The 16,402-nt window shown below is 35.5% G+C and overlaps 1 protein-coding gene across 6 annotated transcripts in view; it reads right to left on the reverse strand.

Annotated features, from left to right (window-relative positions):
• The window catches only part of REV3L (REV3 like, DNA directed polymerase zeta catalytic subunit), a 186,639-nt gene that overhangs the window by 61,990 nt on the left and 108,247 nt on the right, over positions 1-16,402 (reverse strand). For all 6 annotated transcript variants that reach the window (XM_032156767.2, XM_032156758.2, XM_032156806.2 and 3 more), the window contains 5 exons: positions 16,061-16,203; positions 10,978-15,124; positions 5,477-6,390; positions 3,623-3,702; positions 2,212-2,337 (listed from right to left, as the gene is read on the reverse strand). In XM_032156767.2, the coding sequence (XP_032012658.1) occupies positions 2,212-2,337; positions 3,623-3,702; positions 5,477-6,390; positions 10,978-15,124; positions 16,061-16,203 (5,410 nt within the window). The remainder of the gene's footprint in view (positions 1-2,211; positions 2,338-3,622; positions 3,703-5,476; positions 6,391-10,977; positions 15,125-16,060; positions 16,204-16,402) is intronic.

Consider the following 16,402-nt stretch of genomic DNA (forward strand, 5'->3'; position numbering starts at 1 on the left):
AGTGTGACTAGGCAAGAGGGAGGTGAGAAAGGGGGACAAAGATTACAACCCTTGTCTTCTGCACTGAGTATTGATGTGCAGAAGAAAGAGAGATTATCCTAGGGTAATGGAAACAGGGAGAAAATATCACAAGCACAATTTCCTAGAGAAAGGAAGAGAACAGTATTGAGTTCTTCTTTGGTTTATTCCCTGTTTCAACCACCAGGCGGCAGTTTGGAATGTGCCTTGAGATGAGGAAAGCCAGTTATCGGGAGGAAGAAGCTGTCAGAGCAACCAGTGAGACCTCCTGAGTGATTTTAACTTCCAGAGGGCCCACAGTTCTGAAACAGGGTTACCTAGGACAATGTAGAAAGGTATACTTTTCAAATAAGAGAATAATCAAATGTAACACGTCTTTTTGCTATAGTCTATCAAATTTGCTTTAATACATATTTTTAACAAAGTTTTTAAAAATTTGCTAATTTCAAGTGTGCATTTGATGGTATGTATTACTGAATTTATCACTTAATTTATCTAGGCTTCAGGGGCTAGTATAGACCTAGGTATAAAACAGAAACTGAATGAATGCTGTTGAATGAGAAAAATGTGCAAATGAATAAATGAGGGAGAGACTATGTTCCGATCTAATTCTAAAAAAACATAATTCTCAGTTCAAATTTGAAGAACAAAGGAGGACAGTATTAAAATTTTTCCCTCAGTTTATGTTAATCTAATCTCTAGAACAGTTTACAACAGAATTGACTTGAGAAAAAAAAGCACACTTAAAAATTGAATTATAACTTAAAGGTGGTTACTAATCCTCTGCTTTAAGAGCAAAGACATAAAATGACCGTATAAAACTAGCATTGTCCAATAGAAATATAATGAAAGTCACATGTAACTTAAAGTTTTCTAGTAGTCACATTTAAAAAAATAAAAATAGGTTAAATTAATTTAAAAACACTTTGATCTGATCCAATATATTTAAAATATTATCCTTTCAACATGTAATCAACATTAAAATTACTAATAAAATATTTTAAATTATTCTTTCCATGAAGTCTTTGAAATAAGTATGTATTTTACCCTTCTAGTATATCTCACTGTGCATGCTAAATTTTCTACAGAAATACTTGATCTGTAATTTCATAAAACTTAAGAGTAAAAAATAGTATTACATACCTATGTTGTTCCAAACATACTTTGAGTCAACTATGTTTTAAAATCTAAATTAAAGTTAAATCAAGTTTAAAATTCAGTTCTTCAGTTGTATAAGCCAAATTTTAAGTTCTCAATATCCATGCTGCTAGCGGCTACCATATGACAGCACAGGTGTAAACAATGAAAATATATTCCAATTTCTATCTTACTGCCAGTCAGATATGTGCTTTGAGTTTGTTTTCCGCATACAAATAAATTCACAGTGACCCATTCACATATTCTTTCCAAGGCATACTGTGGCTGATGTATATTTTTGCAAAGTCCTAGTCTTTGGCAGACAGCCTGTGCTGTGAAGATAGCTGGGTTAAGTAGAGAGTACACGAATGAATGAATTTATCCTCTTTTGTAGCAAGCTCTAATCCACTGAGCCAATCAAACAGAAAATACAAGTAAATATCACATTTCAGATGTGATATAACATCTTAATATAATAATCCCCAAAATACAGACTTACTTCTTTTTTTGTTTTTCCCCAAAGAGACAGAGTCTTGCTCTGTCTGTAGCCCAGGTTGGAGTGTAGTGGCGCAATCACAGCTCATTGCAGCCTCGAACACCCAGGATCAAGTGATCCTCCCACCTCAGCCTCCCAAGTAGCTGAGACTATAGGTGCGTGCCACCATGCTCATCTGATTTTATATTTTTATTTTTTGGTAAAGACAGGGTCTTCCTATGTAGCCCAGGATAGTCTTAAACTCCTCGACTCAAGGGATCGTCCCACCTCCACCTCCCAAAAATCTTTTCTTATTTTAATGTCCATAAGCTGAATTTCAATTATGAGATTTGTGAAAGATATGAAATCACAAAGCAGTCTGAGCAACTTAAATGCTTTAAGTTTATGTATTGTACATAAACATGTAAATATACAAAATAGTAAAATGAGAACAAGATGAAGATTAACAGAATAGAATTCAATATATTCCTCCCTCGTTAAAAAAATTCCATGCTTGTTTTATAGAATAAAACAGGAGTTAAATTGAACCAATGTATGTGTCCTTACTGTTGCAGTTTTACCTCATGTAAAGCTTTTGCCTCCTGTAAGTTTTGTATGCTGACTTTGAAACCGTAAGTATTGTTTAAAGATGGTCCATCAATCTGAGAAGTTTCTTTCTGTGGGGTATTTACTGCTGCAAATTGATTCTATAAAAAAACACACACACACACACACACACAGCCAGAAAAGGATATGTGAGCAATCATTTTTCTTTTGATTACTTATTCTCAGATACTATGCTTTATGTGTTTAGTAATAAATGGTAAACTAATATCATCTCTAAGTTCAAGAACAAACTGTATTTTATTAATGTCATTTTCATGCTAACAAAGAGATCAGAACTGGATACATGTAGAAATATAAGCAAACCATATGTTATCTCTCAGTTCAGAAGCCCCCAATACTGAAAATAATAGTTTTGTAGGGAGTTGACATTTATACCACATGGACATTTATCTTGACCTTTCTTGGAAGTAAGACAAGCAAGCAATCAATATATTTCCAACTACTTTGGCTAAAGTTTGTAAAAGATTTGAAACAGTGATTTGTATTTTACCCTAATATAACATGTGTCTGAAAGATGAATTAAATAAAACAATGTAAATAATCTTCAAAGATTCAGAAAAAAATGGAATCTTTCCATTTCTTACAAAATTATTTTTTCCAATTTCTAAATCTTTAACTGTTTTCTCCAAAGTGTTATGTTCACAACACACTGATATAGTATTTTTAATATAGCTTGTAATTCAATAGTATTTTATAAATGAAAGTTTAAAAAGTTTTATAATCTCAGAAATACTAAAATATATTTTATGTAGTTAATGACATTTATAAGAAGTGGCCAATATATAAGTGATTTCTAGCATATATTTCCAAGGATGCATGTCTAATGTATATTTCTTTCACATAACCATATAACTCTAAGTTTTGTCATATTTTTAGTATTTGAATAAAGACATTTGTGACTTTCCAGAGTTTCAGTAGTAAATAATGTTGCTTTCTTTTGCTACTTAGTAAAATAAATTTTAAAAAATCAATAAGGTTATATTTTAGAAAAAAGTAATAAACCAAGAAAAAGGATATATTTTTGGTGGGATCAAAAATCACTTACTTGAGCTCTGCTGTCATTGGATTGTTCTGATTTTGCCAGTAATCAGTTAATGTATTTGTATCCTCATAATCCACATTTTGGCTATCATATTCACTTTCTCTGTAATATTTGTATTTACATATAAGAATCTTTTAGATCCCAACAACAAAAAAAAACTAAAAAAAGGCAAATTTTTGTTGTCTCAAAGATATGCAAATAATGATGCAAAAATTTAAGTAACAAAAATTTTTTAATTGAGACAAAGTTAACAATTATCTAACTGAAATCTAGGAAAAAGACTGGATCTTCCACTGATCTTTAAAAATGTTTAGTATAGTTACCTTTGCTTGTGTTAACAGTACTCTTCTAAGAGTGTCAGTATTACTTCCTTTCTTATTACTCAACTTCTGTGTTTTTGGTTCTGTAGAAAGAAATTTAATATTTAACATGTATATCAAAATTACCTGCTTCTGGTTTTTAAAAAACCTTTTGTTGTTCTGAACACTTAAGTACCACTTGTGGGTGCTGTCCTATGAATTCCCCCCAGAATTTCATAATTTAAAAATGAAATTCAAACCTCTGATACCAACCAAAATAACATTTTGACATTTTGTATTTTAAATATGTTTATGTTTTAATTACTGAGTTTTATACCTCAGTCATTAACCTAGAGAACTGTTTAATTCATGTATTCACTTATTTATCAAGTATCTATGATGAGGAAGAAAAGACATAATCTCTGCCCTCATGGGGTCTAGAGAGAGAATCAGACATTCATCAAACATACTAGAGAAATAAAATTATAACTGCATTAATACAACAAAGGGGAATATAATTGGGAATTTTTATGTAGTCAAGGAGATTAGGGAAGGTTTCCTGGAAGTAAAATCTGAAGAGAGTAGTAACTAACCAAGAGCAGAGTGGGGATTTTTCCCTGATTACTGTGCAAAAGAATTGGAAGGTACTAAGAGTAGATAAAATGGCTGGTGCAGGAACCCAGGCAAGAGATGATGACAGTTTGGCCTAAGGTTGTGGTGGAAGAAGTACAATAAAGTAGATAGATCTGGGTTACTTAGGAGATAAACAAGTGATAAGGCTTGGTTAGGGACTAGAAACTACAAGGTGGGTAGTGAGGGAATGAGGTGAGTGTTAAAAATAAATTCTATGTTTCTGACTTGTGTAACTGAGAGATGATGGCACTATTCATTGAAATAAGGAAAACTGAAAGAAGGCCAGATGGGTTTTTATGTGGAGGCATGTATATGTAAGTGTGTTGCGGAAGTGGTGGTGAATGTATGCGGTGAGATTGTGAATTGGTTTTTAAAATACTAATCTTGAGGTGCCATTTAGCATTCAAGTGGAAATGTCAGACAGGTAGTTGGATATAGTATTCTGGAGCTTAAAAGAGAGATCTGAACTGGAAATATAAATTTGTGAGTTATCTGTAGTAATCCTGTGGACAGGAATTAGATCATTTAGAGAAAGATATAAAGAAGGCTTAAGATCAAGCCTTAATAAACTCCAACATTTAGATAACAACTGCGAATAATGAGAAAATCAAGTGGGAAAAAAACAGAGAAATAGGAGGAAAGCCAAGTGGAGAAGCTCCAAGAAGGAAAGTAGGGTCAACAAGAAAATGGCTGCTTAGAGGACATATGATAAAACTCAGGAACATCTATTGGTTTTAGCTGTAAGTTTACTGGGAATCTTTACAAGAGCTATAATGTAGAATGACAGGGGCAGAATTCAGTTTAGAGTGGGCTGAGAAATGAGTAGGAGGTAAATAACTGGAGTTGTCAAATTAGATAAATCTTTAAAGAAATTTGGCTTTGAAGGGGAGGAGAAAGAGTAGAAGCTGGCTGGAGACGTGAGGTCAAGGCAGGTTTTTTGTTTCTGTTTTAAAATGTGGGAGACCTGGATATGTATAAAAGCCAACAGGAAAGTCAACTTGAGAAGATAAGCCTTTTGAGAGGGCTCCTGCATTTCACCCACAAGACAGGATGGAAGCAAATATAAGCAGATTTCACAGCAGAAAGACAGAGTTGCCATGTGATGACTTTCTAAGACATGACAAAAAATATTTGCTGAGCTATACCTTCATTTAAAAAGCTCTGATTTTCATTACAGTCTAATGTTATCTTCATTTCTATTTCTCAAGAACAATTATGGAGACTTCCTGTTATTTGTACACTTACCTGTTGATAATGGGCTAAGGCCAGTTGCTTCAGGAAGCCTTTCCACAAGTTTTCTCTGTATGATTGGTGTACTATGAAGGCAAAGTGATTCACATTTCCCAGTTCTTGCCCTAGTATTAATTGGAGATATCACTAGAGGCTCTTGAGTCTCACTGCAGGGGCTTTTTTGTATACCATCTTTTATTGGCTTTAAGAAGTTCTCAACAGCCAATGAAGGCAGCTCCTCTACTGGTGATGAGGGTCTATCATCTCCATTTAACGCTTTGGAATCTGGGGATATTGGTTGTTGCCAAGGGGGAATTACTGGAGAATCAGGGGAGCTATAATTAATGTAATAGTTATCATCATCATCTTCATCTTTTTCGGGATCACTTGCAGAGGCAACTGGTGGCAGCATGTGACTTTCACTTGGAGTTTGACTACATCCCGTGGTTGGTGCTTGTAAAGCAATGTGAGAATTATCAACATCCTCCTTGGTATGTGCTGTAGTGGGGAGTATACGTGGACTTACATCCATTTTTGGAGGCACTACAGGTTTGTCATCTGGGTTAACTGAAGAGCTAAAGTTCTCAGCAGATTTTACAACTCCAGTTGGCTTGGGTTTAGGCAGTTTCTTGGAACGTTCGTATTCTTCTTTGGCTTGAAGCCACACTTGAACCAGTTGTCGACTTGGGGCACATTTGCAAGGCATAATCACAATTTTTTTATCTTCAACCATCTTAAGGCTATTACTTGACCCTTTATTGACAACTCCTTGGCCACTGCGAAGGGGTGACCCTGGCCTTGGATTTTGAGTCATTGCTGAGAATGCTGTTTTCCAAAGACAAAGTCCTTCCAAGGAAAAGTCTCCCTCAAACTCAGCCAGATCATTTGCAAGTCGAGTTTCTACCATGAGGAGCCGTCCACCAATCTCCCTATAACAACATATTTTAGAACAACTGTTTTGTTTCGAAGAGCAATTACCAAAATATTTATTAACTCCATATCCTAGATAAAGTCCCTTTTGGAGTCTCAAAAATGTCCATGTCTATCTTCCCTGCCCCCTCTATATTATGCAGGTACACTCTATCTTTAGTCTCAATATGCTTTTCCTCACAGGTATATGACTACTACTTAATTTCCTTTGGAAGGTACCATTAATCTTAGGGAGAGAAGGTATTTTTTGTTTTATTTTAATGCCCCACGAAGCCTTCTGTCCTTCAAGGAGATGACACAAACTTATCAGATTCCTTTCCTCTCCTAATCTTAACATAATTTTCCCTTATTACCACATATGAATAAAAACAATGAATTTATCATTCAAATACTATGTCCCTGGATATTATTCATAGCTTCTTCCTATATTCTCCACTATCTGTAGTTTAGCAAAGCCAGTTAATTCAAACGAATCTTCGTACTCTCAAATTCCCTTAAACATTTTAAAAAACATACCAGCTGAGGTAAATTACTCTAATTCTTTCTTCCCATTCCATGGCAGGGATTAACACTGACCTAACTTAGGAGCTGGCAGAGCCCACAGGATGCATGGCTTAAATGTTACCAATGTATGAATATGTGGGAAATCACTAATGAAAAGAGTCTGGTTCATTTCCAATGGTTATCAATATTAAGTGAAACCACTGTCTTTCTCTAATCCCTTGATACTATTTCTGCTTACTACAGCAACACAAAATAATTCTACTTCTTCATGTTAACTTTATTATGGATATAAAGTTAATTCATAGTTTTTTCAATCACTTCTCTTAGGGCATGATTCCCCAAATGTCCCCATCATTCTCTACATAAAATCCACTAACTGGATTCATGTTTTCGGATTTGAAGCTGAAAGAAGAGCATTAGGGCTACTCTGTCTCCTTTATATGAAAAGACTTTAGCCCCTACTAGTTAACTCCACAACCAGCATCCAGCACTGTCCCTGAATCCACTCTTGGCAATGTGAAAAAATAGAAACAGAATTAATGCTGTTGAAGGAAATGAATACACATACCAAGTGACCATACCCAACTCTAATACTAAGGATAGAGGAGTCATAATGAGGTCAAGAATAAAAAATGGTGAGGTGTCAGGAGGCTGAGGCAGGAGAATGGCGTGAACCCAGGAGGCGGAGCTTGCAGTGAGCCGAAATCACGCCACTGCACTCCAACCTGGGCGACAGAGTCAAACTCCGTCTCAAAAAAAAAAAAAAAAAAAAAAAATGGTGAGGTGTGGTGAATTCAGTTTTCTTACATATTGTCAGCAGCATGGTAATTGCTATAACCCACTGGGAAAAAAAAAATCTCCTAATATGTATCAAGAGCCTTAAATTTTTCAGTAATCCTACTTCTAGGGCTATAAGGAAAAACTCCAAAATACAAGAAATGCTTTAAGAAGAAAATGCTAATATCTTCTTAACATACACAATAATATACATAATATCTATAGTGGCAAAATTGGAAACAACGTTTCTGTCCAATAATATATACATGATGCAACATATGCAGCGATATATTCAAGAAACATTATTTGGAAAATGTTTACAATATAATGTTAAGTGAAAAATTTGGATATAATACTGTGACTACAGTAAGATCACACTTCACAAAACGAACTAAAAACTATACTTTTTAAAAAAGAAAACAATACACATCAAAATATTATGGTAGCTGTTACTACATGGAAAAATGGTGTAATTTTTATTTCTTCTTCTTTCATACTTCCTAAATTTTCTATATTGAATATACAGTTTCTTTTTTTTTTTTTTTTTTGAGACAGAGTTTTGCTCTGTCACCAGGCTGGAGTGCAGTGGCGCGATCTCAGTTCACTGCAACCTCTGACTCCCTGGTTCAAGTGATTCTCCTGCCTCAGCTTCCCGAGTAGGATTACAGACACATGCCACTATGCCCAGCTAATTTTTGTATTTTTAGTAGAGATGGGGTTTCACCACGTTGGCCAGGATGGTCTCGATCTCCTGACCTCGTGATCTGCCCGCCTTGGCCTCCCAAAGTGCTGGGATTACAGGCGTGAGCCACCGTGCTTGGCCTACAGTTTCATATTTTTAAAATATTTTTCAAAAATGATTATTTTTTATTTTAGCTGCAGGACAAGTGTCAAAGTTGGACAACAACAACAACACAAAGGTAATGACTAGCACATAAGTTTGGTAACTAAAAGTAAATATACCATAATCACTACTGATAACACCAAAGTCCCCAAAATAATGGAAACTAATGTCTAAAGAACAGATTTCATATGCTCCAGCAGTGAAATAAAAAGAGTTTCATGTGGGTAACAAAACTGTGTGTTGAAAAGGGGCTGGGAAGTGGACATTTTTACCCTTCACTTCAAGTCATTACAGGAGAGAACTTTTATTCTACATTTCTGAGACCCTTTTCTCACCCCTTTATTAAAAAAATAAATTTTATTGTGTATATTTAAGGTATAAAATATGATATTAGTATATAGTAAAATGGTTCTTACAGTGAAACAAATTAACATATCCATCATTTCACATTCTCAACCCTTTCTTAAATGGATTCCTATAGGAATTATTGTGAATCTGCTGGGTAAAAGCATGGCATTCACTGTCGTGTTTTTTTAATTTAATTTTTTTTAAAAAGATATTTTAACAGCTTTAGGTTGACAGCAAAATTGAAAGGAAGGTACAGAGGTTTCCCATATACTCCTTGTGCCCCCACACATACATGGCCTCCCTCATTATCACCATCCCCTACCAGAGTGGTACATGTGTTACAATCAATGAACCTATGTTGACACATCATAATTGCCCAAAGTCCACAGATTACATTTGGGTTCGTTCTTGGTGTGGTACTTTCTATGGCTTTGAACAAATGTGTAATATTCATATTGTATCTTTCTTTTTTTTTTTTTCCACTGGAGTCAGGAACATGGTACTGCCACAGGTCAGTGCATACATGCAGTGTGGCCTCTGCTGCTTTTCATATCTCTTTCCAAGATTTAGACTAAGGCAGGGCCTGCCTTAGCAGTTCCAGCCATCCTCTTCCGCTTCTGAATGGATGGCTGAAATGAACTGTCTGCTCTGCAACTGGTTAAGTATATGAGATGATGGACACAAGGGCAGGAACAAGAACCATCACTTAAACTTTCTGGATTAAGCCACATTACCCAATTTAGCTTTTATCAGTTATGTCCTAACTTGGTGATGAAAGTGGTATACACCACAACTACTTAACTACTGATAAATAAACCAGTACTGTGATTTCTATTTTGCTATTTGCTGCGTGTGTGCGTGCGCTCACGTTTGTCTATCAATTCCCTGAAGAGATTTTTTTTTGAGATAAAGTCTCATTCTATTGCCCAAGCTGGAATGTAGCGGTGTGAACATAGCTCACTGCAGCCTTGACATCCTGGGCTCAAGTGATTCTCCTTCCTTAGCCTCCTGAGTAGCTGGGACCACAGGTGCACGCCACCATGCCCAGCTATTTTTTTTTTTTTTTTTTTTTTGAGATGGAGTTTCACTCTTTGTTGCCCAGGCAACAAAGTGCAGTGGCGCAATCTCGGCTCACTACAACCTCCACTTCCTAGGTTCAAGTGATTCTCCTGTCTCAGCCTCCTGGGTAGCTGGGATTACAGGCACCTGCCACCATGTCCAGCTAATTTTTGTATTTTTAGTAGAGACAGGGTTTTAGTAGAGACAGGATTTCACCATGTTGGCCAGGCTGGTCTTGAACTCCTGACCTCAGGTGATACGCCCCCTTGGCCTCCCAAAGTGCTGGGATTACAGGCGTGAGCCACTGTGCCCGGCCTAATTTTTTGTAGAGACAGAGTCTCACTATTTCGCCTGGGCTGGTCGCAAACTCCTGGGCTCAAGCGATCCTCCCACCTCGGCCTCCTAAAGTGCTGGGATTACAGGTGCACACCACCATACCCAGCCACCTGAAAAAATTCTTAAAAGAAAGGAGAATGGAAACCAAAGTCCATTTGCTAATAACTGCATAAACTATAATAATAATAACAATATAATGCAAGATATTGAAACCACATGAAAAGTGGTTTATAATAGAAACAACTTAAAATAATCTTCACTTAGAGATATATCTGAGGAATACTTAAAACACATATATGCTCACTTTCAAAACACTTGAAAATGAAGTTCTTTTAAAATGGTATAAAAGTTTAACATTTAAAAATTAAATACCATTTAAACAATGATCACTGTAATCCTTTTAAAGTATCATGACATCTTTACAGTGAGCACCTCTAATCTTTAATGAAGACATACTGTTAAATAATGGTAGATCCAAGTCAACTTAAATAAATTTCTCTAGGTGTAACCATCCAGTTAGTTTTTGAATTTTCTTAGTAAGTCTGTAATTAGAAATACTTTCCACAATGATACACTTACAAATACAGTATCACAGAAAACTAGTAGTCAGGTAGCCAAACGTTGCATACATTATATTCTTTTTTTTTTCAATCCCCATAGCATAGTTTTATATATCATAATAGTTCAGAGTGACCCAAGGGAAAAAATAACTGATTACCTGGGCTTTTCTGGTACATCAGAAGGATTACTGCAAAATGGTTCCTGGTAAATAGTCTCTGAAAGGTCATGATCCAACAAAGTTGCCATAATTTCTTCCCTGCTTGGGGGGGACATAAGTGGTTTCACAATGTTAGCAGTTCGAGGGGTGAAGCTGCCATTTTTAGACTGTGAAGGAGAACTAGTAGATCTTGGTGAACTATCAGGAGTTGGTGTCAACATATCATTGTTTCTTGAAACATACAGTTCTAAATCTTCACAGGCCATGTCCACAAGTTCACCATCAGGGGAGGAGAGTATTGCAGTAAAAGAGGTATTGGATGAGTCAAGAGACTGTCCCATTTCTTTTCTGGTGTGACCTTGAATCCAGTCTGAATTGTTTGGCTGTGGGAGGCTAAGAAACACTTCTTTGCTTACTGAACTCCTATTCAATCTAGATTTTTCATTTAGACAGTCTTCTGCCTGCTGAACACAGAAAGAATCCATTATTGAGTTAGACCGAGTTGTTAGAGGATGAAAGCTATTTTTCCATTGGTTGTGGCGATGATTCTCATTGCTATCTATGGATGATTTCTCAAAAATTTCAGGACTTAAAGTACCAGATCTAATCCATGAGGCTGAGTCTGTGGTATGATGCTTGTCTTCATCACATTTCTGGTTGTCATGACTTAAAAACTCATTTTTTTCTATAGCTTGTCCTGGAAAAAGATCCTGAACAGCATCACTTAGGAACTTCTGAGGCAAATTCTGATCGGCTGGGACAAACTGACTTCCAGAATAAAAGCTACAAAATCCAGTCTGACCTATTGTGTTAATATCAAAATTATAATTATGTTCAGGAGATAAACTATCTTCAAGTGAATAACAACTTTCAAAACCTGGATCTGAAGAAAAGATGGGACTATCATCTGATATGGAGTTATCCAACTGGCTAGAGTTTTGTAAATTTAAAGAGTCTACTTTGAGAAGTTTGGGGATTTTTTCTTTTTGTTTTGTACTTCTGGGAGTTCGAGGTTTTCTTTGGGATGTTACCGATCGTGTCCGTTTATTTGCTTTGTTATGTTCAAGGGAACCAGAAATATTTTTATTTGGTTGATGTTTATTAGATAATGGGTCTTGTGTAACATTTGCATTTTGTGCTTTCTGCTGTCTTTTTTGTAACAATTCTTTTAGAACTGCCAGTCCAGACTGTCCTTCACCAAATGCTGAAGGTGTTGACACATTTCGATTTTTACACTGAGTAAGTGCTTTGGTTTGTGAAATTGCTTCTGATAATGACCTCTGTTTTACTCTTTCAGGTTTAAAATTTGACATATCTAAAATAAAGCCCCTTTGCTTTTGCTCCCATGCTATTTGTTTGATTGGACTTCTCAAGGAAGTTACAAAGCAATTATTAGGCATTTGGCTTTCCTCTGAAGCTGTATTTCCCGGAGAACAAGTTTCACTGTGCTTTGACTGTTCCGCTATGCACACAATCTGCTGCTGACTGTCTTTGCAACGCAAAAAATTAGGGGTATATGCTTGGTCCAGCTTTGATTCTAGGGAATTGCGATATTCACTTAACTTTCCAATTGATGACAAATAGTTTCTTTGTATATTATTTGCATTATCTTCTATCTTTGAGGACGTACCCGAAGATATCTGTGTATTCTGTGCTACCTGAGATAAATGGTTGGAAAGGTCAAATATATTTTTTTGAATTAACATTGATTCCTTTAGAGTAAACATAGCACTTTGATTATGAGGCCTTTGAACATTAATTTTTGAGATTCCAGGTCCTATAGAATTACAAACAACTGATGGATGCAAATCATCTTGCGAACTGGGGAATGTCTGCAAATCTACAGACTTCTTGCTTTCTAAGAAAGAAAAGCAGCCAGATAACGTCTGTTGTGCATTAATTCCAGTGGGTAGGGGATGATCTACAGCAGAGCCCATTAGTGGCATATCTTTCTGTTTAAAAAGTAGTTGAGAGCCTCCAGAACTACTAGCAAATTCAGACACATTCTGGTGTTTCAGTACAAACTTAACTTCAGCACCAGACTGAGATTTTATTTTTTCATCCTTAAGTGTTATATGCTTTCTCGATGTACCTTTCTCATTTGTTTTTTGTTTTGCTCTTGGTTTCTTTTTTCCATCATCTACTAGTTTATTTGTCTGATTTCGTTTGTTCCTTTTCTTAGTAACTACAGAGGGATTAGCAAGCTTTGCTTTTGATTTCTTAACCTGTCCTCTTGCGCGACTGTTTTTTCCTATACGAGAATTAACGGTCTTCTTATATACATTAGGACCCTTAAAAAGCATTGCCTCTTTTTCTGCAGCAGCCATGATTTCTTCAGCTCTTGGATCTGTTGGAGACCAGCAGCGAGGTGGAGAAGAATTTATGGGACTTGTGCTTCTCTCAGAAAGAAAACCTAGTTTAGACATAACATCACTATAATTCAAGTCACAATCTTCGGTTTCAGCATTGTAAGATGGTGAGGGAGGAGAAAGAATAGCATGTGACCGTTTTTTCCTGAAAGACAAAGTTCTTCTAATATTTTCATTATTTGTCCTTTGTTGCTTACCAGTTTTTTTCTTAGCAGATTTATGTTTTGACTTTCTTCTGTGACTTTTCTTTGGTGTTAGTGGATAAATGGGATATTTGGTTGCAGGGGAGTCAGGAACTTTTGGCCAAAAGTCCTTCAAAGGTGCAAGCTTTTTATATAGTTCCATTTTTTCTTCTGTTAATATTACTTGTTTTTCTTTAGAGTCTATTTTAGCTAGTTTCACAAGCATATTTTTTCTCCCTCTAAATCTATTAATAATAATATACTTTATGATGACAGGGGGCAACTTTTTAGACATTTTTCTTCGTTTTCGAGATTTGAGAGTTCCATCTAAACTTTCACCAATTTCCATGGGATGAGGTAGACTAATTTTTGAGTTGTGTGTTACAAAACTTGACTCACTATCTTCAGTCTCATAATTTACCTTGCGTTTGGCTCTAAGTGTGTATTTATTTCCATATAGTCCAAAGGACTGCTCAGTTTCTAACGTTCCATCTCCAAAGTGACAGTCTATAAAACCATCTGTGGGTGTTTTATTTTCAAAAGCTCCACGAGTGGTTTTAGTTAAATCGCTAGCCAATGCATTATCCTTCTCAGGATTACTATTACAAGGATTATTTTGTATAAAATTATCTTTTGTGGATCCAGTCTCACTACTTTTGGTAGAAGTCTCCTGATGACCTGCAAGTTTCCTTTTATTCAATTTTAACCGGGATGGTTTATTGCCAGGTTGTAATTTATATGTGACAGGAGATAGTTTCTGTGGTCTAGTAAGACAGTTAGAAAGAACAACACTGGGAAAAAACATATAGTGTGCTGCTTGCTGGCTGAGGCTTGGCTTTTCTGTTTTATGTTCTTGAAATTCTTCATACCTAATTTTAAGTTTATTTAGTCCACTTTCATCAGCAGTGCTATTAAGAGAATGCACCATAGTTCTATTCTCCCCTGAGCATGATAGCAATTCACAATTTTCAGTAAATGATGAAGGGAATAAACTACTCAGAGCTGTGCTGTTTCCTTTTTCATTTCCTTCAGAGGATACTTTATTTTTTGAATGATTTAAGTCAGAAAAGTTGAAAGAATTTTTGCCCAATGTATTCTCGTTAGGGTGACGGTGCATATGTATAAAAGGGGAATCCTTTTCGATTTTTCTAATGTTTGTATATTTTCTACTTGGTACTTGTCTTGTAACAGATGGAATATCTTCTTCGTAATCAAAAATACTACTTTCACAGGAAGATACTGGGAGGATCTCTTTCTTACTATTCTCTTTATGAGAATTTTCTGAATGAACAGTACTGCTTAAAGATCCAGGGTATTTCATAGAGTAAGTGCTTTCATTTGTAAAAGAAGTGACTGAATTATCTAGACCTTTTTCTATATTTTTGTTTGTCTGTGAAAGGTCTTCAATTAAATCTTCCTTGTTCAAAACATGGGAAGAAAGGGCACTTGTGTGTTTACACTGAAAGGTAATCTTAGCAGAAGATGAGGGTTCTAATGTAGCAGCATCTTTGTGAAAGATGGAGGGTTTAACTGATAGCTTGCTTGTTGCAATTACGGAAGAGTGGGTTCTAGAATTTTCATTGTTCAATGGATTGTCTGAAATGAGGAGAGAAAAACAGTTTATTTCATTTTACTCTTTTAATTTTTAAGACATTTTCCCACACCAAGATATTAATGCTATCATTATGAAAAAATTACATAAAATTAAGTTTGGTTATCTTAACAAAAAGGTAATGCTTATCATTAATGACTCAATCTAAATATAGTTAGTTACAATTACTAGTCATTATTTTAACACATATTCCATTGATCAGAAATAGATTATATTACTATTTAGTTCCTTTGGGGCATAAGGGAAAAATACTGTCACTTTAAAAATGTTCATAAAATAATATGCTTTACATTATCACTTCAAATAAACTGAACATATTTTTTAGTTTATTATTCTACTTGCACAACAAACAAAGTTTTCAAAGCTTGAAATCAGTGATCAACAAATGTTATATCCTTTTAGAAATGAGAAACAAATAATGTATCTAATTCTTTCAAAAGAAAAAAAATCCTGAAGGACAAAACATCACTATAGCCTCACTTAGCCAATTATATAGAAAGTATGATTACAGTTTCAAAATCAATAGAAAGTATGATTAAAGCTTCAAAATCATATTTATTTATTATTTTTTTTGGAGGGCAGAGTCTTGCTCTGTTGCCTAGGCTGGAATGCCATGGAGCAATCACAGCTCACTGCAGCCTCAAACTCTTGGGCTCAAGTAAGCCTCCCACCTCAGCCTTCTGAGTAGCTGGGACTACAGGCATGCATCACTATGCTGGGCTAATTTTTTTAGTTTTTTAGAGACAGGGTCCCACTATGTTGCCTAGGCTGGTCTTGAATTCCTGAATTCAAGTGATCCTCTCACCTTGGACTCCCAGAATGCTGGGATTACAGGTGTGAGCCAGAGCGCCTAGCCTCAAAATCAAATATATTTTTAGATCCTAAATAACCAATTTCTCACAGTAGACTTGTTTACTTACCACTATTTTCATCTGCAGTTCCATCTAACTGAGGTATAGAAAGATTGGCTAGAAGCAAACTGTTATCACTCCATTCCATTTCTTCTTCTGAAGATGAGTCATCATCTTCAGTTGAACTTCTGTGGGTATTTCTGCACAGTGATCTGGAGAACATTAAAATTCACTGGTGAGCATGATCATTAGAAAAGACCATCTCAGATGCAAATAATGTATCTAAGTTAACTCTATAACAATGTATCTAAGTTAACTATAATAATGTATCTAAGTTACTCTACAGTAAAACAATACAAAAAATCTGAAAATTGTAACTTCTAGAAAAGCATATTTACTTTGCTTTATTAA

Source organism: Hylobates moloch, unplaced genomic scaffold, assembly GCF_009828535.3.
Source record: "Hylobates moloch isolate HMO894 unplaced genomic scaffold, HMol_V3 SCAFFOLD_2, whole genome shotgun sequence".
Taxonomy (NCBI): Eukaryota; Metazoa; Chordata; class Mammalia; order Primates; family Hylobatidae; genus Hylobates; species Hylobates moloch.